This window comes from Oryx dammah, unplaced genomic scaffold, assembly GCF_014754425.2.
Source record: "Oryx dammah isolate SB20612 unplaced genomic scaffold, SCBI_Odam_1.1 HiC_scaffold_7, whole genome shotgun sequence".
Classification (NCBI taxonomy): domain Eukaryota; kingdom Metazoa; phylum Chordata; class Mammalia; order Artiodactyla; family Bovidae; genus Oryx; species Oryx dammah.
Window position 1 is genome coordinate 14805761 of NW_024070191.1, and position 24775 is coordinate 14830535.

The 24775-nt window shown below is 38.3% G+C and overlaps 1 protein-coding gene across 13 annotated transcripts in view; it reads right to left on the minus strand.

The window, feature by feature from the left end:
* The window catches only part of SORBS2 (sorbin and SH3 domain containing 2), a 209612-nt gene that overhangs the window by 99514 nt on the left and 85323 nt on the right, over positions 1-24775 (minus strand). For 10 of the 13 annotated variants that reach the window (XM_040243075.1, XM_040243080.1, XM_040243083.1 and 7 more), the window contains one exon: positions 1146-1195. The exons of the other annotated variants lie outside the window; for them this stretch is intronic. In XM_040243075.1, coding sequence (XP_040099009.1) covers positions 1146-1155 — 10 coding nt within the window. In that variant the 5' untranslated portion in view covers positions 1156-1195. The remainder of the gene's footprint in view (positions 1-1145; positions 1196-24775) is intronic. 13 annotated transcript variants of the gene reach the window in all.

The following is a 24775-nucleotide window of genomic DNA, read 5'->3' on the forward strand; positions in this document are numbered from 1 at the left end:
AATAAGATTTATCCTTTCTTTTCCCATGTATAATTCTCACATCTCCAATTGTCCAAATGACTTTACTTGGTTCATTTCCAGGATTACAATTTCTGTTGATTTCTAACCCTTCCCTGTACTTGTTGACTGTCTCCAACATCCTCATCTTGCCTGCACACCTGTGAGCTGACTGCATCCCCAGGGGCCAGCTGACTTCAAACTTTCAGAGGTCGGTTGCAGCCAGTTTCTGCTAAGGGGCAGCCGCAGAATCACGTTCAGAGTGCATGTCTCTACACTTGATCTAGGGATTAGATATTGGTTCTCACCAGTGGTTGTTAATCCTCCCTCGAGGCATTTTGATAACAAGAGACAGCAAAAAAGCAACTGGCTTAATGCGAGCAAAATATCTTCCACTATGCTTTCTCCTCTGCTCTGGAGTGATCACTTATGGGTAGGAAGTGGTATTTTCTAAATAAGTTGAAAATTACAAAATTTCAACTTGCTTTCCAGAATTATTCAATACTGAATATAAGAATTTCAGAAGGAGAAGGTGAAAGTGTAAGCTAAAATAATTATGGGGAAAAATCATATGTATCTAGCAAGTATTACAAAATTTTTTTACAATTAATCTGTATACAGTCTGGGGTTCTGAGCACCAATGTTAAGCCATTTGGAGATACTGTTCTCACATCTAAAAATATAATACTTAGAACTCTAAGTGTATTGTTTCTGTGGGTTAATTAAGCTGATTTCCTGTGAAGTTTTGGCACTCTATCTACTCTCGATGTCAATGTAAAATGTTTATAGAATGGAGAACTTTAAATGTTCTCTCACTAGAGCAACCTGCCTATGAATTTAGCCTATTTTAAGTGAGAGTTTTCAAATGTATGCATCGAATGATATACTACCTTTTCCTAGGGTTTATAGGAGTTAATGTCATGATACAATTACAGAGAAAAGGAGTAAAAGACAGCAAAACAGAAAATTCTACTTTTGATGGCTGTAAGATTGAAGTACAAAAACAAAGAAATCAAATAATGAATTTGACTATCTCAGAAACTCAGTATCACATTTAGGATCAGCCAAGTGCTAAACTAATGATTTAGGGCCAAGATGAATTTTAAAGAGTGAGGCTGAAGAGTTTAAAACTAACAGAGACAGCATACCTGCGTTCATTTTGACCTTGGAGGGTTTGTTATTTAAGTCTTCAGTTTTCCTGTAGAAAGAAAATGATGTATTAATTTGTTCACTAGTGTGGGGAGCAAAATATCAAGAAAGTGTTTTTCTTTGGTTTTGGTGTACCTGTGAGCTAATATCACATTATCATTAGTCTTATTTAAATGAAAGTTTACTAAAGTGGGCAGAATTTATAATTCTATTCAAGTTAAACTTCAATTATTATTGGTCTTATTATCATAAACATAAACTCATGTTTTTGTTTAATGGTGATCATTAATGGATGAAAATAGAGGAGGGTTTTCATGGTTAAAAATTAAATTGCTCTCTCAAACATTTATAGTAACAGTTTTTGTTCTCTAAGCCAGAAAGGATCATTGATGGTTAAGTGCCCTCTACCAGAATTTTAAAAAACACTCTGATACTTTGAAATCATTAACTTTATTCAGTTTATTGCATTATTTAATTTATTTTATTTGAGATTATTACTTTACATTATTTAATTTATTATATTCAACTTATTATTGAGTTAATTTATTACCAGGAAATATTTAATGTATTTAAGCAATGTACTTGTATTTTGAGCAAGTATTCAAAGGTAAGATTCATCTATTTTTACTAAAGTGCAAGAAATGAATGATGACTACTAAACCCAGTTCTGTTTCAGTATCAGATGTGGTGGTTTTCCCCATTGGAGTGCTTGCTGTATGACAGTTGAGATCAATTTATTGGAAATGGGTTGGAAAAATGGTACTTGTTGTAGAAAACAAGTTTCAAAATATTTATAGTATTTCTTGATGTGTAACATGACTTAGTTCTTTTCCTGGCATATTCTCTGTGCTCACTTTTAGAGTTTCTTACTTCTCTATACCCTGTAACCAAAGCGAAAGGATAGGCTCTGCAGGAAGCAATGCTTCTAAGAGGAAGAGCTCTCTGATAGTTGTTTAACCCTGGTCACTTTGCCTTAGCTCCTGAGTAGGGCCTATTGTCAATGAACATGAACTTCCCCTACACCACACATTCAGTTTCCATGTGCATTAGCACTCTAATATCTGATAGGTTAAAAAAAATTATCTATACCTCGTGGTCAGTAAATAATAATAAATTAAAATGTCCAATTGGGAAGATTGGACAGCTACATCAAAAGAATCAGACTGGACTACTTTCTCACATCATGCATAACAATACATTCAAAATGGATTAAAGACGTAACTATACAACTTGAAACCATAAAACTTCTATAAGAAAATAGAGGCAATACTCTCTTTGACATTGGCCTTAGTAATGTTATTTTTGGATATGTCTTCTTAGGCGAGGGAAACAAAAGCAAAAATAAACAAGCAGGACTACATCAAACTAAAAAGCTTTTGCACAGCAAAAGAAACTGTTGACAAAACAAAAAGACCACCTACTAAATGGAAGAAGATATTTGCAAATAATTTATCGGATAAAGGATTAATATCCAAAATATATGAAGAACTCATACAACTCAGCATCAAAAAGTCAAACAACCCATGTAAGAATGGGCAGAGGATTTGAAAAGCCTTTTCCCCCTAGAAGACATACAGATGGCCGACAGGCACATGAAAAGACACACCATCACTAATCCTCAAGAAAATGCAATATGGGGTGGGAGGTGGGAGTGGGGTTCGGGATAGGGAACTCATGTACACCCGTGGTGGATTCATGTCAATGTATGGCAAAACCAATACAGTATTGTAAAGTAAAATAAAGTAAAAAAAGAAAATGCAAATCAAAACCACAATGAGATATCACCTCACACCCATCAGAATAGCTGTTATCAAAAAGACAACAAATAACAAGCGCTGGCAAGGATATCAAGGAAAGGGTAACTTGTGCACTACTGGTGAGAATATAAATTGTTGCAGCCACTATGGAAAATACTATGGCGATTCCTCAGAAAACTAAAAATAGAACTACCATAAGTTCCAGCAATTTCACTCTTGGTTATTTATCCAAAGAAAACAAAAATACTAATTAGTAAGGACATATGCATTCCTATGTTTGTTGCAGTGTTATTTACAACAGCCAAGATATGGAAGCCACCCAAGCACCCATCCATAGATTAATAAAGAAGATGTATCTTATATGTGCAATGGAATATCACTCAGCCATAAAAAGAATGAAGTCTTGCCATTTCTGACAATGTGGGTAGACCTAGAGGATATAAGTGAATAAGTCAGGCAGAGAAAGACAAATAGTGTATGATTTCACTTATATGTGAAATCGAAAAAACAAGATAGGGAATTCTCTGGTGGTCCAGCGGTCCACACTTTCACTGCTGAGGGCATAGGGCTAATCCCTGGTCGGGGAACTAAGATCCCACAAACCCACATGGCAAAGCAAAAAAAAATTTTTTTTAATAAAAAGGCAAAGCAAATGAACAAACACAACAAAACAGAAACAGAGTCACAGATAGAACAAACCGGTGGTTGCCAAAGGGGAGAGGGTGGGTGGAACAGAGAAATAGGTGAGGGCCATTAAGAGGCACAGATTTCCAAGCAGCAAAATCAAGCTGTCAGGGTATGAAACGCGCAGTGTGCGGGATGTAGTCAATAATTATGTAATATCTTTGTATGCGGATAGATTCATAACTAGACTTAATGTAGTGATTATTTTGAATTGTATAGAAATATCGAATCACTATGTGGTGTACCAGCAGCTAACATACTATATTGTAAGTCAGTTGTACCTCAATAAATAAACTAACAAACAAACTCATAGGAAAAAAGATCAGATTTGAAGTTGCCACTGGTAGGAGTAGGGGGAATTGGATGAAGGCAGCTAGAAAGTACAAACTTCCACTTATAAGAGAAGTAAGTGCCAGGTATATAATGTAATTAACACTGCTGTAGTTATCTATGAAAGTTGTTGAGAGAAAGTCTGAAGAGTTCTCAGCACATTGAAATATATATATTTTTTCTATTTCTTTAATTTTGTATCTATATGAGATGATGGATGTTCACTAAACTTACTGTGGTCATCATTTCATGATGTATGTAAGTCAAATCATTTTGTTGTTTACCTTAAACTTATACAGTACTATATGTCAGTTATATCTCAATAAACTGGATTATTTAAACCTGCAAAAATATTTTAAAATATGGATACTGGCTAAATAAAATGATACTTCTCTCCCAGGGTAGAGGGAGAATTCGAGAACTAAACTGGCATGAAATCAATACACTCAAATGATATGAGATGTACATATGAAGCAAGAAGAGAAGGACTTTATCTTTTTATGCCTACACTTGAATTACTAATATCCTGGTACTTGTACTAAGTCGCTTTAGTTGTGTCCGACTTGTTGCAACTCATGGACTATAGCCCATCAGGCTCCTCTGTCCATGGGATTCTCCTGGCAAGAATACTGGAGTGGGTTGCCATTTTCTTCTCCAAGGTCCTGGTACTCAATGAACACTACAGCAGTGAATATATAGACTAGATAAAATGATAGTACTGATGTTCACCCCAATTTATTTTTTAGAGCTATACACTGAAAACAACACAGATGACATCCTCATTCAGTTCAGTCGCTCACTCATGTCCGACTCTTTGTGACCCCATGAATCGCAGCACGCCAGGCCTCCCTGTTCATCACCATCTCCTGGAGTTCCCTCAGACTCATGTCCATCGAGTCCGTGATGCCATCCAGCCATCTCATCCTCGGTCGTCCCTTTCTCCTCCTGCCCCCAATCCCTCCCAGCATCAGAGTCTTTTCCAATGAGTCAACTCTTTGCATGAGGTGGCCAAAGTACTGGAGTTTCAGCTTCAGCATCATTACTTCCAAAGAAATCCCAGGGCTGATCTCCTTCAGAATGGACTGATTGGATCTCCTTGCAGTCCAAGGGACTCTCAAGGGTCTTCTCTAGCACCACAGTTCAAAAGCATCAGTTCTTCGGTGCTCAGCCTTCTTCACAGTCCAACTCTCACATCCATACATGACCATAGGAAAAACCATAGCCTTGACTAGACGGACCTTAGTCGGCAAAGTAACGTCTCTGCTTTTGAATATGTTATCTAGGTTGGTCATAACTTTTCTTCCAAGGAGTAAGCGTCTTAATTTCATGGCTGCAGTCAACATCTGCAGTGATTTTGGAGCCCCAAAAAATAAAGTCTGACACTGTTTCCCCATCTATTTCCCATGAAGTGATGGGACCGGATGCCATGATCTTCGTTTTCTGAATGTTGAGCTTTAAGCCAACTTTTTCGCTCTCCTCTTTCACTTTCATCAAGAGGCCTTTTAGCTCCTCTTCACCTTCTGCCATAAGGGTGGTGTCATCTGCATATCTGAGGTTATTGATATTTCTCCCGGCAATCTTGATTCCAGCTTGTGTTTCTTCCAGTCCAGCATTTCTCATGATGTACTCTGCATATAAGTTAAATAAGCAGGGTGACGATATACAGCCTTGACGTACACCTTTTCCTATTTGGAACCAGTCTGTTGTTCCATGTCCTGTTCTAACTGTTGCTTCCTGACCTGCATACAGATTTCTCAAGAGGCAGGTTAGGTGGTCTGGTATTCCCATCTCTTTCAGAACTTTCCACAGTTTATTGTGATCCACACAATCAAAGGCTTTGGCATAGTCAATAAAGCAGAAATAGATGTTTTTCTGGAACTCTCTTGCTGACAGAACGTGGTCCACTAGAGATGGGAATGGCAAGCCACTTCAGTATTCTTGCCTTGAGAACCCCATGAACAGTATGAAAAGGCAAAATGATAGGATACCAAAAGAGGAACTCCCCAGGTCATTAGGTGCCCAATATGCTACTGGAGATCAGTGGAGAAGTAACTCCAGAAAGAATGACTGGATGGAGCCAAAACAAAAACAATACCCAGTTGTACATGTGACTGGTGATAGAAGCAAGATCCAATGCTATAAAGAGCAATATTGCATAGGAACCTGGAATGTCAGGTCCATGAATCAAGGCAAAGTGGAAGTGGTCAAACAAGAGATGGCAAGGGTGAATGTCAACATTCTAGGAATCAGTGAACTAAAATGGACTGGAATGGGTGAATTTAACTCAGATGACCATTATATCTACTACTGCGGGCAGGAATCCCTCAGAAGAAATGGAGTAGCCATCATGGTCAACAAAAGAGTCCGAAATGCAGTACTTGGATGCAATCTCAAAAATGACAGAATGATCTCTGTTTGTCTCCGAGGCAAACCATTCAATATCACAGTTATCCAAGTCTATGCCCCACCAGTAATGCTGAAGAAGCTGAAGTTGAACAGTTTTATGAAGACCTACAAGACCTTTTAGAACTAACACCCCCCCCCAAAAAGATGACATCCTCATTACGTAGTGTTTAGGGTTACATTCTTGCCCATCCACCCTGAAGGACGCTGCAGCTGCCACAGCCGGGACTGAGAGGGTCACAACATTACACTGAATTTCACCGTAAAATTTCATGCCAATCGACTTTAAATAGTGATTGCAGGACACTTTATTATGATGAGTTGTAACTCTTTTTTTTCATCTAGTATAAATAAAGAGGCAAGGTTCTATTTTCTTTTTCTGAATACAAAAATAAACGTGGTACATAGCTAAGGAGCTTTACTCTGTAGCCTTAATACCGCCTGGATTGAGGGGATGCCAGTGAAGTCAGGGAAGAAGGCAGTGGTCAGTGCAGGAGCCTTGAGAAAGCCCCAGATGTATTTATTTTAATGTCTCAGTAGCAAACCTCCTAATATGTTAACCTTAAATGGGCAAAATAAATAGAAAAGAGAAGCCTCAGGGGATGTCTGTGACCAAGGCTGAAGCAACTGCTAAAACAAGAAGGAATAAACAAGCCTCCAGAAAAATGAGGACTGGAAAGACATTTCCCCAGTTCTATTTATCACTCCTTTTCAAAACACTTGATGTTTAAAACTGTTTGAAGTTTTTCAAGTGGGAGGGGGCATAGGTAAACCTGCGGCTGATTAATGTTGATGTTTGGTGGGAACCAACACAATACTGCAAAGTGGTTACCCTTCAAATAAATAAATTAAAAAAAAGTTTTAAGTTTTAAAACTGAATCACAAAGACAGTGTTTGACCTGGGATAGTAATAATTGCTACAGAAAACATGAAACTGAAGGAAGGTTAGTTCTCAAAACATGAAACCTGGTACTATAATAATGTTTTGATACCGAGTTTGAGGAACTAATTATTAGCATTTGTTGTTTGAATTCAAATGCCGATATTTACAAAGTATCTGACACTCAAAAAAGTAAAATAGGATTATTAGGAACAAAGAAAGGCATCACAAATCCTTGAACTTGTCATCTTTAAAGTGATGTATCTTGTTACTTGTAATTTGTGAGTTTTTTTTTTTTTAACTTTGCATTGTTTTAGATGTCAAAACGTGAAATGACTAACTTCCTAATCAGGAAAGACATTTTCCAAGTTGTTAAAAGAAGAGTCATAGTGATTGAGCTCTGCAGAAGAACCTGAAACCCAAGGCTTTTTTGGTGACTAATAAAAATGTGTGATTTTATTTCCATTATTTGTGCTAAAGCCATTAACAAGTCTACAGCTGAGAAGTCTCTTTAGACAGTTAGAACTAAGGCGAATCTAATCTCTTTTGTTCTGTTTTGAAAAAGTGCCTTTGATGGTACTTACATAACAAGCACAGATTATTCTGGAAAGCATCAAATTCCTGGAGTGTTTACTTGCTACTAGGAGAGACAGTATTTCAAGTATTCTCTTGAACTGAAACTATACTAGGGCCGAGACTATGAAACTGACCATAAAATGCAGGCTGCCTTGAACTTCAGCAGATAATCCACAGGGCAAAGAACTATCTGTGCATTCAAGTGTCAGAAGGATATTCAACAGGTGGTGTGGAGCTATATTTCCTTAAGGTCAGTTCTTGCTGAAGTTTTTATATAAAAGGCAACATAAAGGCTTCCTTGGTGGCTCAGATGATACAGAATCTGCCTGCAATGTGGGAGACCTGAGTTCAGTCCCTGGATTGGGAAGATCCCCTGGAGAAGGAACCCACTCTAGTATTCTTGCCTGGGAAATCCCCTGGACAGAGGAGCCTGGCAGGCTACAGTCCACGGGGTCACAAAAGAGTCCAGCACAACTAAGCACTACACAACAGCAACAATTTGTATATAGCAGTGGGTTTGTTTTTCTCATAGGTCAGAGGGCAACGACATGGTTTTGTGGCTATGGTCTCTTAATTTCCCTTGAATTACTTTCAATGATCAGATCTCTCTCTCTTTTTTTTAATGGATCAGAGTAGTCTTTATTTCCAGCATGACAGCAGATTGGGTCATTTAAGTTTTGAATGAGGATCTTAAGATGTTTGATCGCTCATTCATGGGCACCAACATGACTTTGTGCCCATAATCTTATAGTTCAGCTTGAATTCTTTTGATTATCAGGCATTCCATTCTGAAGAGGAGCAGGGTCAATGCCTCTCCTCAATTTTGTCCAAGAATTCTGTGTTACTTATGTTATTTTTGTAGACTTGAATTTAAGCACCAAGGCCAGCTGTACAACTATAGGACTACATTTTAGCTCAGTTAATATGAGGATTTTAAGATTGGAGCCTGAAAGATTTTCCATGGAATAATTTTAATCCAGTAAATTGCTAGGTTATTTTAAAATTATTCTATTCAGAGTTCATATATAATTCAGAAGATAGGACACACAGAGTGGTGGGAAAACATTGAGGAATATTAGATTTTTTTAAAGAGATATATTCTAAACACAAGAATAAAAATATGGTGCATATTAATTTTATGTGCCAGAGTTTAGCCTGAATTTACTTTGAAATGGGGTCATATGTACCATTCTTTCTGCATAAACTACCCTGAGTGGTCAATGCATTTCTCTCTGTCTCTGGTAGGATTAGCAGTATTCATAAATGCCAAATGATTTCACTTTTCAATTACAGCCAAATGACATAATTTAAGTTGTTGACATGTATCCTTTCTACTGTATTAATAGGCTGCTTTGAAATGTTCACGGAAAATACCCCAAGTCGTTTATTATGTTCTTTACAATCCCTGAGCTTAGATAAATGAGAATCCACACCAACCCCTTTTCTGAATGGTTTCTCTGAGCTGCCAGCCAGTCTATGATGCCAGCTCAAGGGCTCCTTTGCCTCTGAGTGGGTGGCACAGATCATCTCAGTCAATAATGAGGGCACAGTTGTCCCTGCTCAGCCTCCGTATAAGAACTTAAATCCCTCTGAACATTCCTGAATGAATGCTGCCTAAAGATGGGTCCTTAGTATGCAGAAATCAAATTACCCATAGCATTCACACATGAATGGTGGGGTCAGACACATTTAGCGTCATTTCATAGGAATAAGACAAAAATCATTACTGTGAATAGTGATGAACAAAAGGACATGGGGTCATTGACTATTTTCATAAAAGTACAGTGTTCTTTTTCATTATACCAGGAAAAATTTCCTGAAGACTATAGAAACACATGTTATAGGTGAACTGAATAGTGTTGATTCAAAAATAGGTCTTGAAGTCAAGTGGACCTGTATTCAAACCCAGTTTTGCCCATTTATTTTTCAAGGAAACTATCAATTTTATTTCTGAGACTTTACAATGCAAGCTAGTCCAAATATGTACAGATTTTCCTTACAAAGAATACTAGTCGATCCTGGTAGATAATTTTCTTTCTGATGCTATTCCAAAGTTCCAAAGTCCGTAATTTACTCTCTTATTTAATGATAAAAGAATATTGGTTTCTTTTTGCACTAAATGATCAAGTGATTTAATATTGCTCTAGTATCCTACATTCATAATATCTTTTACTTTCATAGTACTTAAGAATGATTATAGAATACATCTAAGTACTTACAAATGCATTTTTTCCTAAGTCAAAGCTATTGATCAACTTGATAGTATAGTACTAGGAAATTTCTGTTGGTTTCTATTCTGTAAATCAAAAGCCAAATATATTCCTAATGAAAATAAACCAGAACTTTAATGTGGACCTGTTAAGTCAGACACATCATCAAAGAGACATGTAAAGAATTAGACTATAGAAACACACGTTATAGGTGAACTGAATAGTGTTGGAACGATAGGTCTTGAGGTCAAGTGGACCTGGATTCAAACACAGTTATGCCCATTTGCAGCCATCTAAATAATTTATTCACTCAGCGGTGTCCAACTCTTGTGACCCCACGGACTATAGCCCACCAGACTTCTTTGTCCATGGAACTCTCCAGGCAAGAATACTGGTGTGGGTTGCCATTTCCTTCTCCAGGGGATCTTCCCAATTCAGGGATTGAACCTGGGCCAGTCTTTTGGATTTCAGGCAGATTCTTTACTGTCTGAGCCATCAGGGAAGCCCTTAAAACTGATTTATAGCAACATTATTATCATCTTCAGCAGCAGCAACAGCAGCAGGATGAAACACCCTCCCCCACTGTTGTGAACCACCCCCAGATTGGTTAACTGGCATCATTCCCATTCACCAATATTTTGAATATTTTGAGACAGACCTTTACCTTTGATTGAGTCATTTGAATGTAATCAACACTTTCCTGAAAATACACAGACTTTATTTTATTGCTTTAGATTGAACTAAGCCACCACAGTCTATAAAGTTAATTTGTGTGTATTTTCCCATTACTCAATTATTCCATGCTCAACTTAGTGACATATTGGAATTGAAAAGGAATTCTGCTTTCCAGGCAGCTTTTCTTTCTTCCTTAAACAGAGCCTTCTTTTAGCTGAGATTCTCCCCATGCCCGCTGCCCACTGCAGTGAATAAGAGGAGACAGACCCAAAGAAATAGTTGAATCAAACACTAGCCTCTTGCCCCAGTGAGGTTCTTACTACTGAACCTAAGGGGAAGGGACACTTTAAAGGTTGTGACAATTAGCTTTAAAGAAAGACTTTCCATTACCTTTGACAGCTTATAACCTAAGGTGATGGTTGGAGGAAAGAGATGTCTATTAAATGTCACATAAAGAATTATGTGGCAAATTGCAAAGTGATAACATCCTGATGACAGCCATCCTTGTTTATTTCACTAAGTGAATGTGTCTCCCCTGCCATCCACCGTTGCAGAGAGTACCATAAATTTCTACTTTGAGAAGAAAATCTATGATCTTTTAAAAGAAACACTTCTTTCTTTCTGATTTGAAAGAAATAAAACCGTCTCTATTTGCAGATGACTTGATATCACATACGGAAACCCTAAAGATTCTACCAAAAAAACTGTTAGAACTAATAAATTAACTTAGTAAAGATGCAGGATACAAAATCAATGTGCAAAAATCAGTTGCGTTTCTATCCACTAATCACTAATATCACTAATCACAAAATATCAGAAAGAAAGATTAAGAAAATAATCCTGCTTACAATTGCGTAAAAAATAACAAACTACTTGGAATCAATGAAACCAAGGAGATGAAACACTTGCACACTAAAAACTGTAAGACATCAGTGGAAGAAATGGAAGAAGCTATAAATAATGGAAAGATATTTCATGCTCATAGCTTGGAAGAATATTGGTAAAATGTCTGTACTACCCAAAACAATCTATAGGTTCAAAGCAGTCCCTACCAAAATTTCAATGGCATTTTTCACAAATAGAAAAGACAATTCTAAAACCTGTATGGAATCACAGAAGATCATGACTAGCCAAGGTGATCTTGAGAAAGAAGGACAAAACTGGAGACATCACACTTCCTCATTTCAAACTCTGTTACAAAGCTATAAAATAAAAAATATGGTATTGGCCTTAAAAACAGACACAGACCAATGGAGCATAATATAGAGCCCAGAAATAAACCCATGCAAATATGCCCAGTTTATTTATGACCGAAGAGCCAAGAATATATGATGGGGAAAGGAGAGTCCCTTCAGTGGTGCTGGGAAAACTGGACAGCCACACGCAAAAGAATAAAACTGCACGCCTATCTTACCCTACACACAAAAATCAAGTCAAAATCCATAAAAGATCTGAATATAAGGTCTAAAACCATAAAAGTCCCAGAAGAAAATACAAGGCAGAAGCTTGACTTAGGTCTTCATAATATATATATATATTTGTACTTGACAACAAAAGTAAAGCAACAAAAGCACAAATACACAAGTAAGAGTATATGAGACTAAAAACTTCTGCACAGCAAAGGAAATCATCACTGAAGGAAAAAACAGCCTAAAGAATGGGAGAAAATATCTCCTAGTCATATATCCGATAAAGGGCTAATATACAAAATATATAATATACAAAATGTATAAATTAACTGCAAAAAGCCAAAACTCAAAAAAGACCAATTTGATTAGAAAATGGACAGAGGAACTGAAGAGACATTTTTCAAAGGACATACAGTGGCCAACAGGTACATGAAGAAGTGTTTACCACGACTAATCATCGCGGAAATGCAAATGAGAACTACAATGAGATTTTACTTCACACCTGTTAGAACAGCTACTATCCAAAAGGCAAGCGATCACAAGTGCTGGTGAAATGTGGGGATAAGGAAACCCTTGTGCGCTGTCGGTGGGAATACACTGGTGCCGGTACTACAGGGGAAAATACAGAGGTGCCTCAAAAAGTTAAAAACAGAACTACCATATGATCCTGGAATCCCACTTGAGGGAATATATCCAAAGGAAATGAAGACAGAATATTGAAGGGCTACCTACACGCCCGTGTTCACCCCAGCTTTCGTCACAGCAGTCGAGACATGGAAGCAACTTAAGAGTCTGCCAACTGATGAATGACCAAAGATGTGGTGTGTTTACACAATAAAACATTATTCCAGTGTGAGAAAGAAGGAAGCATTGTCATTTGTGACAACATGGATGGATCTGGAGGGCATTATGCTAAGCAAAATAAGTAAGACAAAATACTGCATGCTGTCGCTTAATATGTGGAATCTAAAACAACAACAAAAAACCCCATCAAACTCATAGAAACAGCGAGTAAGAAAGTGGTTGCCAGGGGCTGGGGTCGGGGCAGGGATGTAGGAAGAGGTTGGTAAAACGGTACAAACTTTGAGCTGTCAGAGGAATAAGGTCGGAGGATGTAATGTATGACATGATGACCGTAGATGATAACACTGTATTGCAGAATTGAAATTTGCTGGAAGTAGAGGGCTTCCCTCGTGGCTCAGTGGTAAAGAACCTGCCTGCCAATGCAGGAGGTCCCTGGGTTGGGAAAAGGACATGGGAACCCACTCCAGTATCCTTGCCTGGGAAATCCCATGGACAGAGGAGTCTGGCGGACTATAGACCATGGGGTTGCAAAAGAGTCAGACAGACTTCATGCCTAAACAACAACAGAAAGAATAGAATTTAAATATTCTCAACAAAAAAAGAAAGATTAATATATGAAATGATGGATGTGTTAACAAATGGAGAGAATCCTTTCACAGTGTACACGTCATCTCTGTGTACACTTGCAACATCTTACAATTGTGTATGTCAGTTATAGCTTCCATAAAGTTGAAATTTAAAAATGTTAATTACAGTTATATTCAATGTAAAAAAACAAAAGAACCATATTTTTGAAAAATTTGAACTTTGAAAATTTCCTGTTTTCAAAATTAAAAAAACATTATTTATCAAAGTATAATTGATTTACAATATTGTGCTAATTTTTGCTGTACAGCAATATGACTGAGTTATATACATATATACATTCTTTTTAATATTGTTTTCTATTATGGTTTATCTTGGGGTATTAAATATAATTCCCCATGCTATCCAGTAGGATCTTGTTGTTTATTCATAAATTTCCTCCTATTTTTAAACCTTTCATTTTAATTTTTATACACTGATATCACAAGTTAGCTGATATAAAAGGAAATTAAATAATCTAGTTTAGTTTTGTATATATCATATGTAGACTTTAAGTGGAAGCAAACATTAAATGCTGTGGTAGTAGTAAAGAAGTATAATTTTATGTGTGTTTTATTTTTTAAATTTCAACTTCTGAAAAGGACCTGGGATCAGTCATTTCAATTTTTGAGTTTAGGCTTTTGGGGATAAGAGAAATGACTACTCCAAGATCAAATAGCAACAAGTTGACACTCAAAACTGACTTAGCTCTCCTAACAGTGAAGAAAAGGCATCTCCTTTTAAGACATCTTCAAATGTAATTGAAATCAAGCTGCTTCCCCTCAACACATTACAATTAATTATAATACAGTACATTAGGCATAGTGCCTAACTGAGTGCTGAATCCTACCTACATGGCAGGGGCTACAAGACAGACATATATGCACCTCCTACATCTGAGGAGGTGTGGTGGATTCTGTAGGTAAAACACAGACCTGGTTGATGAGTGAGTAAGGACCACAGAGGACCATAGATTTATTAGAGGACCATAGATTTATTCCTCTAGAACTAACATGGAGATAATGGTTGCTTATGACAAGGATTTCTTTTGCCCAACTACTGCACAAGCCTAAATAGACAGCTTTATTTAGGCATAAGCCTAAATCAATAACTCGCTTTTTTATTTTTTTTTAAGAAAACCTCAGAATTTTAAGTTAATATTTGGACGTATTTCCATGGCAGTGTTATTTTATGAAATAACTACCTTTAAATAATCTGCTTATTGTTAATTGACTATTAAAGAGTCACATTTTTTCTTTTGATTGAACACACCTGCTTCCTGAACACCTGAAATAATGTTTGCATAACTTAGCAAGGGCAGAAAGCCTGCTGTATACCGCCAGCAGTAGTACAAACCTGTGTTGTCCGACACGACTGAAGTGACTTAGCAGCAGCAGATATGACATGGTGAAACTCTATTTGCTACTCTATCTGGGATTTGAATTTGGGGGTGCTGGTGGTGGTAAGAACTTTGCTCTAGTTTGGTCACTTAACATTTAAATAATTTTCTCTAACAAAGTTTATTTAGAATGAAAATGTATCTCAAATCAGTTCACAAACATCTTAAGATAATTGGACTAATTTGTGAAAATCCAAGGAAGAAAATAAGAGGCCACTGAAGGAAAATACTGCCTCTGAAGAAATCCTGAATTTATTAAAAGTTGAAACTTGGTATTTTTGCTGAAGAGTGGGTAGTTTATGACATTATTCATTGGAGCCAAAGAAAATAGATAATAAAGACAGATATCTTCTATTTTCATTGTTAAAATTATTGACTTCTTATATCCAAATGTAATATTCAGAGTGCAAAAGTAGTTCACTAGATCTTTAGCAAGAAATCTGGCAAAATGCTTCATGACATCTCTATGTACTAATGTGAAAGTGTTAGATGGAATTACAGATGAATGAAAAACCATTTTCAGGAGTACCCTTCCCCAGCTGTGTGTGTTCAACATTTTTATTTTTTGGGAAAATAACTAGCATGCTTATCAGTTCCACAGAAGGCATATACCCAAGAGAGGACTAGGTAACAAGTAGAAAGACAGATTATCTTAACAGGCTAAGTTAAACTTTAACAGGGATAAATAAAAAGTCTTGCAACTCAGCTACACCAAATTATTTCATGATAAGGTTGAAAAGATTGATTTCTCAAAACTTTATTGGAAATATGTCTGTGAGCTTTAGTGGGCTGCGAGCTCAGTGTGACACAGGGGTTTAAAAATGTGATTGTATCAATATAAAAATGAGCAATGGTTGTAGAAATCAAGGAAGATTATGATCTCACTTTTACACTCACGTTGGCACCTCATGGCCTCAATTTTTTTAAAAAATGTCATTCTTTTGGTTTTGTCCATGAGCCAGCCTGCTGCAGATGTGAGTGTCTCCCCAGATTTTAGAGGCTAGCCCTGAATGCTGAAGGGAAGTGGAGAGGCCTCTGAGTGATTTGGTGGAAAGTGCTGTCATCTGAGTGTTAGCAGCCATAAGAAAATTATCGACAGTGCCCTGATTTGTTTGTTTTGTTTTTTCATCTCAGGGAAATCATCTCAGTGGCTTTTAGGATTAATACTCTTAAATTATTCACACTTAGGCTTTGCACTGACAGGGAAAATAATAACAGTTGTAACTCAAAGTTTCAGTGTCCCTTAGGATGCACCTGAATTTAAGAAACATGATATCCAAGTGTTCCCCGGTGGCTCACCGGTGGCTCAGGCTGTAAAGAATTCTCCTGCAGTGTAGGAGACCCTGGTTTGATCCCTGGGTTGGGAAGATGCCCTGGAGAAGGGAATGGCAACCCACTGCTTTATTATGTCCAAATGCAACTATTTCTCAATGCTGGGTTTTTAAAGATTTGGTTTACAACTCTCATCAGAAAGGATATAAATAACCCCATCCTAGAACTAAGGGCTTTAATAATTCTGCATTATACAACAAAACTGGAGTTGATATCTGTTCCTCTTTTGCTCAACAAGATGCCAACTCAAATGACCTCACTTGTAGGTCTTAACCAAGTCACATGTTCCCAGCATTCTTCACTTTTTAATACCTAATATAGTCCTTCATACCCTGCCACTATTTAAAGCTAAAACTTTCACTCAACCCACCAAAAATAGGCAAAGAAAACAGCATACAAATTTATACTTAAATTAAACATTGGCGAACAGTGAAAATTATTTGAACAAAGATTGTGCTCTTTCATGACACCTTGGACACACTTGCTACATCTAGAAATGATTGGAATACTCTTTAAGATGATTGTAGGACATATTTTAACATATACAGTTAAAGTCTTGTTTGATCTGCTCCTTGTTAGTCTTCCCTCTGCCCTTTTATATATGGGGAGAAGTTCTCTACTTTCTTCCTTTTGAGTTTCAGCTGCTCTTTGAAAAGCAGAAAAGACTTCATCTTGACTTCCCAGCAGCCTGAGGATTCAGGGCAGGCTGGGTTCCCCTCCAGGGTAAGCTGTGGCATGGGGTCATGATCTTAAAAACCCACCCTGGGCTTTTTGTGCCCATCATATGGACTCTGCTGTGAACTCCATCAGGTTCACAGATAGCGACTGTATCTGTAGTGAACATCCCATGACAAAAACCTGACACTCCCTGACTTCAGCATCATTTCTTCTCTATTAATGGAGAGCAGAAGCATTCCCTCATTTCTCCTGCAACACTGGAGACCTAAAAACTGGGTTATGATCACATGCTGTTGTAATGATTCTAGCAAATGTAGTTGAGGAGAGCGATCACACTTCTGTTTTCTAATGTGAACTCATTCAGTTGGGATGTTGCCTGTCTGCCCTTCCTATGTCAGGGTGAGAAATGGAGCCCATCATATTATAATTCACATCAGGTTGTACACCTCAAACTTACAAAATGCTGTATGTCAATTATAACTCAATTAAAAAAAGAGAGAAAATAGAGCTCATATCCCCTCAAGTCAGCAGGGAGCCAAAGATAATGGGTGGATCAGAAAGTTAGCAACTTTCCACTTTGTGGGAGGGACAACTTCAGAAATATATTAATACATATACTGTCATCAGCAGCTAGGAAGTGGCAGAGTCAGGATTCAACAATCCATGTTTTAGGGAACCTTCAGGTACATGTTCTTTGACATTCCCTCAAGGTCTTCCTTGTATGAAAGTGAGTGTCAGTATTTAGTCTTCTGTGCCTACATGTGCTTGGGCAAATCTCTGCAGTTCTTGTTGCCTGAGTGTTTTAACTTATAAAATGAAAGGCTTGTTTTAAAATGCAAAAGCACATAAGGTCCTTCCATGGTCTGAAATTTTCCTAAATCCAAAAAAGGGTATAGTTAGTTAATTTATATGTATTGAATGGTACAATCCAGTATCCTTACTAGCATGATTGTATATGATATAAAGCAGAATCTTCTTGGAAGTCAGTATTTTAATGACTCATTTACACATTAAATTTCAGAAAAAAAGATTTTGAAAGATCTGTATTTCTAGTAGCACCAGTATGTGACAGATGCATATTAGTGCGAGTCTGAGCTCGCCCATGGCTGCTGTCCTCTAGCTGCCCCGTTTACGGAAGTCCAGGAATGGTCCATAGCGCTCGTTCTATATGGCATGTCTTCCCGTATTACCTCAAGTGCCTTTCAGTGGAGATGATCAATTTTAAGATTTCTTGTGGCCTAAAACAATATCCATTTTATAAATGTACATCCAAAACAATTTGTATAGAAATAAAGTTCAGTCAATAAGTTATCATCACCTTTTTAAAGCTTTTTCCATTACGGGTGGTGTGATGGTGTCAGGGACATTGGGAGTGACAAGGATCATTGATTTTGGGGGTTTTCTATTAGAGTTTGCAGTGGAAAAAACAGATAAGTCAAGAATGTGGTTTCAAATTCCAAATGTTACATTATTTTGCATATCTTGTATTTCCAAGAGTAAAGTCTGTTGACCTTTGAGGAAACAAAAGGCTGAAAGATCTCAGCACATTGTGTTCCAAACTAGTATTTTTATTACATTTTCTTAGTGGCTGAATCGGTCATGTCAGCGCTTGCTAAATTATAATAGCATGTGAAGTACAGTGTTATTTCACATGATTTTTCATGTGGATGATTGCTATTATATGCTTTGGTTACTGTGGAAGTTTGACATCAGGCTCACAAACAAATTACCAAAGTCTTATGACCCACAGAAATTTCAATCAGCCTGTTCCTCTTTTCAGAAGCTTTGGAATTAGACTGTTTACTTAGCATAAATTATGATTTTAGGATATTTGGTTATTTATACGGCAACTGTATGATACATGTGTTATTGAGTTACAGTTGACTGAGAAAGAAAATTAACTTAAGGAGAAGGATGAATTAGCAAATGTTTGTGAAGAAACAATTTATTTTCTTCAAAAATGTAGATTAACTTTAGGTCCAGGAAATAATGCCAAAAAATGGGTTCTTTATTTTAATAAACACATAAGAATGACTTGTGCATGTGACATCAACTTACATGTAGTAAATGTTTCAAAAAAAGGCTTATTTTATGTCGAGTAGGTATTTATGCTAGCGTTTTCTTTAAGAACCTAGCTTTTAATATCATCAAAAGTAAATGGCAGCCTAGACCCTCATCCAATTATTCTCATTTGTAAATTGATACACCTAAGTTACATTTCAAAGATACTTTATTTCCCACTTCATGCAGGGTTCATGATTATTCTCCTCTCCCCAAACCTCACCCCATTTTTTAGCATTCCCTAACTCAGAGAATGTCTCCATGCATTCATTATTCAATGCATTAATTCATTAATCAAAAAAAAAACTGAAACCAGGCATTGCATAAGGAGAATTTGGGGGGAACCTTGACCATTCCCTGTCTCTCAACTGTATGTGTTTGAAGTTAAAGAGGAGACATTTAGCCCTGGAAAGGACAGTATGCCTCTATCGCAGCCCCACAGGAAGAGATTTGGGTATGAGAGGATAAGCAGTTTTAGCTCTCTGAACTTTCTGTGGGCGAAATACAGGTAAAGCATAATTTAACATCCAGTATCAGGAGATGGGAGTACATGAAGGTTAATGGTGATGCACGGATGAATATTATTGCTTCATGTACCTATGATAGCAATAAACCCTAAATGGATGATCTTCCAGTGGTATATAGGTAGGGGGCAGCAAGGCAGATAATATTAGCTCTTTATATCTACTTTACTGCTCCTATCACAACCCAAATTAGATCAACACAAAGCAAACCAGTAGTCCCCCAACTGACTTGCTAGTTATCTATTTTATACATAGTAGTGTAGGTATATATATATACATATATATATATATACACACACACACATGACTTCCCTGGTGGATCCGGTGGTAAAGAATCTGCTTGCCATCCAGAGACCTGGGGTCAATCCCTGGGTCGGGAAGACCCCCTGGAGGAGTGAATATTCGTCAGCGTCAATCCCCTAATTCATCCCACCCATCCGTTCCCCTCTTGGTGTCCATACATTTGTCCTCTACTTCTTTGTCTCTCTTTCTGCTTTGCATATAGGTTCATCTGTCCCACTTTTCTAGATTCCACATATAAAAGTGACTTTATGTAACATCTGCTTTTCTCTTTCTGACTTCAGTCTGTATGACACACTCTAGGTACATCCACATCTGCAGATTTTGATGCTGAAGGTATCACTGCTTGCCCCACCAGCCCAGTGGTGGCAGCTCTCAGATGCACTTGTCACATCTCTCCACATCGTTGCATGGCTCTACATGACAATCAGAGGATATTCATCTTCCCAATCACCTTGCTCATCTTCATCCGCCTTTAAGGTGCCCATGTGTGTGCCTGCTAAATCGCTTCAGTCGTGTCCGACTCTGCGACCCCATGGACTGTGGCCCGCCAGGCTCCTCTGTCCATGGAATTCCTCCTCCAGGGGATCTGCCTGACCCAGGGATCGAACCCACGTCTCTTACATCTCCTGCATTGGCAGGTGGGTTCTTTACCATTAGCGCCACCTGGGAAGACCCCTTAAGATGCCCAGGCTTCCTCTATGCCTTGATACTAAGTGCACAGTCTGGGCACTAGGTGGCTCTCAGGGAATCAGATAATGATCTTAAGGCAGAGACAACTTGGATTCTCCCTTCCTAGAGAAGATGTTCCTGCATGAAGAGCAAAATGCTCATGGACCAGTAACGCAGCATCCTCAGCAATGTATGACATTCTGGCAAGCGACGTGTCGCATGTCTTCCTTTAAGTTTACCTATGTCACTGCACAGCAACTCATAATAAATTTATTGGGTCAAGAAAGGCTATTGCCATAAATATACATAAAATATCAGAGACAGGAAGCACAAATAGCATTTGATTCCTTTGCCAGCACCAAAACCATCATCAGAGGCACCCTACATGGCTCCATTAAGCTCTTGTTCATCCTGATTCTGAAGGTTTATTCTCAAGAGGAAGAATGAGCCATCAGATGGATGAGTCATATTTTAGTTATAATCACAGGAACATTCAAACATGAAATCATTTTATTCAGCTGAACAAATCTTATAAAAAGTAAATTACTTCATTTACCTTTGGCAAAAAGACTAGTTTAGCTATTTTGAGTTCTCCCTGGAATTATCTCACCCATTCTTTCCACCCTCTGTGACACCTGCTTCCATCTCTCCCCTTCCCCAGTGCTTTCCTGGTCACACCAATAAAACAGGAAAAAAGCAGGAAATGTGCTGAAAACCTTCACATCATCAAGGCAGGAGGGAAAAGGCCCCACAATCAGCAGTCTTTTAAAAGCGTGCATCTTTCAAAGAAACAAATGCTTTCAAGACAGTTTAATATTTTCATCTTTATTGTTGCTTTCTTATGCCATCTTTTAAAATCCGAACTGGAACATTATTTCTGGATTTCCAAGCTTCAGCTGTATCTCTGTCTATCTCTACATGTGTTTGAGTATACATGCCTCTCCCCTCACTCCAAATTCTTCTTACTCCAAATTTTCAAGATGGAGTAAAAGTGTTTTCCCCTATATTTACTATTTAAGTTCTTTCCCACACAATGGCATGATGCCTGTATTTTTTATTATGGCTGTTAGTTTCCAGCACTGGAGTTGTTTTTGTTTCAGTCTTTTTATTTTCTGTGCAAGATACACAGCTGTTTCTGTGCTGTGGGAGCCCTCATCTTACGAGTTATGGACTTTGCGTTGCACGTTAGCGATGAATGTTAATGACAAAGTGAGCATCACCAGTCTGCTGCCCACATTGTGTGGGAGGCAAGAAGGTCTGGCAGTGCAGATGCAGAGAGACCATGTACCTGATGGGGCTGGGAGAAACCAAACTCTTCGGGTAAACACTGAGGGACCATAACAGATGCAAAACTGAGTCACAGCTCTATTCATAAATTGCACATAAATCTATCCCAAACATAACAAGGATCCTACTAATTAGACATTTGGAACTATTTTAAAACCAATGTAATGCCTTCTACAACGAGATAGAATTATGTAACAGATCTCAACAACTCTTTATTACAGATATTTTGCTTCTCAAGTTCAGGTAGAGCAGTTCGCAGAAATATACAGGTCTGACCAGCGTTTCTGGGCACATGGTCTCTTGCTGCGCAGCCTCGTCCAGGTGAGCCCTAAGGGTCAAACACCTGCTAACGAGGCAGAGTGGGGCAGCGCATCTCTGGTGTCCTCCCACCCTTGTTCCGTGTTTTTACTGCCATCGTCTTTTTGTATTGTTTGTTTGTTTCATCACAGTTGGGTTTATACTAAGCCCAAGCAAAATTCCCAAACTTAATGTTGGGGTTTAGGCAATCATCGTTGAAACAGTGGCAGAGTAAAATATGAATGTGTTTGAAAGAGAGACTGGGTAACTTAAAATTACAACTATTTGAAGATTCATAAATTGACTTCCCAAGCCCCTGCCTGTCCTCAGCATGCCAGGCTCAGAACATCACCTGCCTGCTGGCTGTGTCCACCTGGATGTCCGCCGGGCACGTCACCCTGACCTTTATTTCACCCTGACACCCACCCTCTCCTCCCTTCACTTCTCTGTAAACAGCCTCACCATTTCGGTTGCTCATACCAACAGCAGTGACATATTTGACTTATATTTTCTCTTACATCCCTGCCCCTCATTTATGAGCAGATTCTACTATCTCTGCCTTCAGAATATGTCCAGAATCCAAATGCTTTTCATTGCCTTCTCCACTGCGGCCTTTCACTTTAGTCTAAGAACTATTTCAGGAGGCTTGCGACTGGTCTCCTTTCGTCTGCTTTCTGCTGTCCCCAGAGTATTCAGAATGATCTCTCTAAAAGCTGAACGCTATCACTCAGTCCCCTCGTGGAAACCCTTCAGGGCCTCTGGTCTCCCATGCTTACCGTAGTCTACAGGGTCCTCGGGGTCCTGGGCCCTCACTCGACCTCGGGCTTCATGCTGCCCCTCCCTCCCTGCTTATTCTGCTCCAGGCTTGCAGACCTCCTCCCCGTGAATACAGAGGCCAAGCTCACATGGTCCCAGGTCTTTGCCATTGCCTGGAACACTCCCTTTGTGTCTGCAGCTCTCTCCTTTAGCCCTTCGTGTCTAAGTTCAAACACCCCGTTGTCAGAGACAGCTTTCCTAACCATCCGTTACAGAATTCCCCCTCCATATTTCCTTTACCCTTTGCAAGCTTTTTTCATCAGAACCCTTCTTATCATCCCTCACCTTATGTTTGTTTATGATCTCTTTCCCACCCCAAGAACATAAGCTCAGAAGACCAGGGACTTTTCTCAGGAGAATGTGATTCAGAGGCAGGAAGTTCAGTCATGGGGTGGAGCCTCCCGGGCAGTTCCGCCGACACACCGGCCTACTGTAGCTCCACCCAGGGTGGTGCCGGGAAGTGATGAGCGCTACCAATTCCTGAAATCAATCCCCCCCCACCTCCCTTTATAGTTAATGCAGAGACAGTCAAACGTTACCACTTAGGCAGCAGTGGGAAATTTTGCTGTTATGAACCGGAGTACAAGAAAAAGAGTGGATCAGATCAGTGTTCTATAATTGGATCAATAGAAACTCTAATCATTATTATTTGCTAATTGCTCCACTGTCATTATGCGGCAGCATCGCACACATCAATACTGCTGTATGTTCATTCTGAGCACCATTATTTGCCTTTGTTGTCTTCTCATGTGAAACTAGACAAACAGTCATCAATCAAGTTTGGACTCTGATCAGGGCACTGGTTCCAAACAATGCTAAGTTCAGTGAAATTTGGAATCAGTACCACTACTTGTGATCTTAACTTTAAGTCTAAATGGGACAGGTAGCTACCACCTATCCTAAGTATAATGAAAAAATTACTTCCTTGGTGGGAAGAACCTTCATTATTTAATTGGCTGTATGGTGGATGTTCTATCTTACATTATCAAAACATCAAGTTTTGTTAAGATCTCGAGTGGTGAGGTTTTGACTTCTAAAAAGAACACATTAAAATTTTTAGCAGGTTGTCTTTCATTTATTTCTAAAGGAGTATCCCGAAAAATGGGAGGGGCCAACAGGCTAGACTGTAGTATATTTTTGGGCAGTGTCTTAAGTGAGCCTCAAAGAACCCCATAGCTAGACCACAGAGTCTATACTTGGTCTAGACATGGTTCATATCAGGTGAGATTGGAGTTTCATGGATACGCTAAGCTGGTGTCATGTGGAATGATGGCAGATTGTACAAGCTTAGTGTTTATTTAAATTTGCTTTAGGTCTTTTCCTCATTTGCACACAGAATGTATCCTGAAATTTGACAGAGATATGTTTTATAACAGCAATAAGCAATACTATCTTGCTGCCTGTGTATTTTGAATGATTTTAGGTTTTCACTTACATCAGCTTCAGAACATATCTATGACAAGGTAAGGAGTTGTGTTTCTGGACTACAAGTTAAAGGCTTATAAGCCACTGTCAAAAAAAGAAAATCTACTTTACTGTGGCAGTTTTCAAGGAAGGTTTTAGGAAATAAGGTTTTCTGGTATGTATACATGAATTCTTGGAAATAAAAACAAATGTACTTAATCATTAGCTTTACACTACGTTTGGAAAGCATGTCTGTATAATTTGTCTAAATAGAACAGTAGCAAAAGGAAGTGTCTTTAATATTTATGCTGACATAACAGGCATAAATTGGAATTATCCCAGATAATAAGGCAAAAAAGGGACTTAACAAAATTCTTTCTATTTTAATATTAACAAGTATAGCCAAGCCAGCTGGGTTAAAAGCCCATTCTACCATATCCCCAGATAACTTCAGGAAACTTATTACTTCTCCTCTCCTTGAACCTAATGGAGCTTCCCACTCTATAA